This window comes from Temnothorax curvispinosus, unplaced genomic scaffold (genome assembly GCF_003070985.1).
Source record: "Temnothorax curvispinosus isolate PA1 unplaced genomic scaffold, ASM307098v1 QBEX01013362.1, whole genome shotgun sequence".
NCBI classification, from domain to species: domain Eukaryota; kingdom Metazoa; phylum Arthropoda; class Insecta; order Hymenoptera; family Formicidae; genus Temnothorax; species Temnothorax curvispinosus.
Window position 1 is genome coordinate 659 of NW_020223142.1, and position 3400 is coordinate 4058.

Sequence of the window (3400 nt, forward strand, 5' to 3'; positions counted from 1 at the left end):
TGGTTGTATTTTGGTTACTTTCCCTTTATTATCTACTCTTTTTGTTCTTCTTTGCGCAAATCTACCCTTTTTCTTTATATTTTTATTAACGGTTTTATTTGTATACCTTTTTCCTCTAAATCTGTTCGTCTGGGCTCCGGCATTAGGACAGCTATCACCCTTGTGTCCTCTAATCTCCTGGCAGTAGTAACAGAACCAGGCCTCTGATCCCGCTAGTGGGCAGTCCTTCGCCATGTGACCCAATTTGTTGCATCGGTAGCACTTTACTTCTTTGTGCTCTTCTGCGGTAGCCCTCTGCACTCTAACCTCTGGTTTCTCTAGCTTCTCTCTAACTTCACTCTTAGTCTCTGCCTCTAACTGCATCATGAAAGATTTTATTTCATCTACATTCATTTCTTTAAGATTAGTTTGTCTTCTAATTAAATCTACATTCCTCAGTTCCGGCACATTAATTGACACAGCTTGATACAATGCAGATCTCATTTCTTGTTCTGTGAGAGGTACCGCATCTTCGCATGATTCATATTCTCTAATTATTGAATCAAAGCGTTCGCAAAAATCACTTACTTTTTCGTCTTTTCTCATTTTAATTTGATAGAGTTTAGTTCGTACCGATGTATGAGTAACGTTTACTTCACTCTTTTTATAACTTCTTAATTTCTTCAAAATTTTTTTTGGATCTTTCTCATGTAAAATCCTTTTATGATAATTTTCATCTAAATGATTGATTATTATATCTCTAACTAGACTTTTTCTCTTAGCAACTTTTAATTCGGAAAGATTTTCTGGATTATCAATGTTTGAATCTATTACATCTAATAACTCGTTATTCATTAATTCGGATTTTAAATAATCCATCCAAAAATCAAAGTTAGATTTTTGCGTTAGCTTATATTCTCTTCTAATATGCAACCTTTGACTGTTTAATTCTACTTCTAAAGCACTCTTAATTGTCTCTAAACTTCTATTTTTCTCGACTGAACAGACTGTTTCATCTAACTTTTTCTTTTTAGGCTCTACTTCTGATTCTTTAACCGTTTGTATACCGTTTTCTACTTTACTTTGCGTATTCTGTTTATTTACCTCTAAACGTCTAATCTTTAGTTTCTCTTTCTCTAAATTTACGCGGGCGACTTCTACCATATTTTCCATCATGGAGGTTGCTTGGGTCATAACCTTGTCCAACATCTTCATTACCGATTCCATTTTCTCAACCATCTTTTCTTGTTTCTCGTAAAGTATTTTTGTCCCTATAGGTAGTACAGGACGATTTTCAGCCCATTCTCTATTTACATCTATGTTTTCTATAATTTTTGGTTTGCCGCGTTTCGGGATTGCACCCTATGCTTCAGTCTCCTTCTTGTTCTCTTTTTCTTCTAAACAAAATTTTTAAATTACTCTATCTCTGAATACACAAGTATATTATCCTTCTTGATTGTTTTATTTAAAAAAAATACTCTCTTACCTTCATCTTTACTCATCTTTTTATCACTACCTCTCTCTCTCTCTCTACCACTGTGACCACGCTGCTGTCACTATCGTAGTCAACCAGTGAATCCTGGTTTTCTTCCTCATCCATCGGAAGATTTTTCGTCTTATCTTCTTCCATCTAAATCGGGATTCAAATATCAATTGAACATTAGCATTCCTCTTTTGACAAGATAAACCAACATTCATATTGACCGATAATAATTTACAATTTCTATCACTAGATCTCTTTCAGCGATAAAAATTTAATGCTTATGAGGCTATATAGAACGCACTGCAATTCACAATAACCCCAAAGCGAGAAAACCACGCGCCTCTGCAGAGCTATCCGCACGCGCACACCACTGTCCGTTGCGATCTCCAGCACTGCTGAAAAGATCTATGGGAGCTCGGGTTGATCACGCACGCGCACGGGGCCCATACAAATTTACGCGGCCTCCCTGTACAGTAATCAAGCTACACCGCACAGCTAGTCATGCTCAATTACCGACCCGATACATGTCGATTTTGAAAATTTATTCCATACACATGCCTGTATATATATATATATATATATGTGTTATGGCGTCGCATCGATGCTATATTTTTCCAATCGATCATGCGTCAGCGCGTGCCCGGCAACGCGTCCCTCGCGCCAAAATAATGACTCACTTTTCACGATCGGACTTTCGCGCGCCAAAAAAATGACTCTCGCCGTTCACGATCGGACTTGCACAAGCACATCGCTTTTCCCGCCAGCTTGTTACCAAGCGGCATATATCTATCTCTTTCTATCTCACACATCTATCTCTTTATATCTCACTCATCTACCTCTTTATACATCTATCTCTAATTCTCTTATTGTCACTGTTGCCTCTATTTCTATCTCTCAAGAAGAAGGCAAAAACATCTATCTCCTTCTAACAGCATTTATCGAACGAACGTTCTTATTTGCTGAGAATTCTCTCGTTTTGCTCGTCAGCAACGAGGAATATTATTTACTTACCCTCTAATCTTCTAAATGATTCTTCTAAATGCTTTTGTCTTCCCGATGCCCTTCGCCGGCGTCTCACACACTTCGCGTTACACGTTTAGATGTTTTCGTGCTTCGGTCTTCACGCAGGGGAATCGTGCCCTGGGCCCATAACCTGTAGGCTATTCGACAACGGCAACTGTATGCGTGGCGAGGTGGACAGGAAAACACAAGGATTTCTCGAATACTCTATATATTTGTTCTCTATACACTTAAACACGTCTGTACTCTATGACACCGTGAACTCGTGTGAGCTCCCACAACGACTGACAACGACCGCACGTAAGCGTGGCGCCCCGAGGCTCGCGCCACTCGGGAGCTGCCCTCTAGAAGGGCGGGAGCACGTCGCTCGTTCAAAGCCCGGCTTCTCATAGTAGGTATACGTGACGAATTCTAACTCGATAGCTTCGAGGGGGGGTATCAGGTTTCAGCGAACATGTCTGAACATGTTTCACGGTTGATGTCATGCGGAAGGAATAGCGGGAGGGGGATACATCTTAATAAAAAAAAAAACATCCTACCTTAGTCCCCTCTCCTAAATTTCAGAGCGCTGATTGGGCGTTCCAGAAACATTAATTTCCCCCCCTTCATCATAGTTTTAGAAGTTGCCGCGTATATTCAATTAATTTTATACGACTAGTCTCGTATCGACTGCTTGTGCGAACGGTGTTCACTTCTCATATCCGAGAGAAAGAATGTATTCCGTTGAAGGAAGCAACGGCGGTAACAGCAGTGGCAGTAGACGTATGAATTATTACGTACCGATTCACGATGATGATGATGAAACTCCATCGTACGAGAACAAGTGTAACAAGTTTTTTCGTTTTTTTTCTTAAAATTATAAAGTTTTATATTTTTTTAAATTGCAAATTATAAATTGTATTATTTTTTTATTACTAA

The 3400-nt window shown here is 39.2% G+C and overlaps 1 protein-coding gene across 1 annotated transcript; it reads right to left on the minus strand.

Moving 5' to 3' along the window:
- Positions 1 to 36: 36 nt before the first annotated feature.
- LOC112463494 lies at positions 37 to 1488 on the minus strand (the record flags this gene model as incomplete). The annotated part of the gene is made up of 2 exons (XM_025029917.1): positions 1466 to 1488; positions 37 to 1376 (listed from the first exon to the last, which is right to left on the minus strand). A coding segment is annotated over exon 2 (1182 nt), but the record flags the coding sequence as incomplete, so codon positions are not given.
- Positions 1489 to 3400: the final 1912 nt, after the last annotated feature.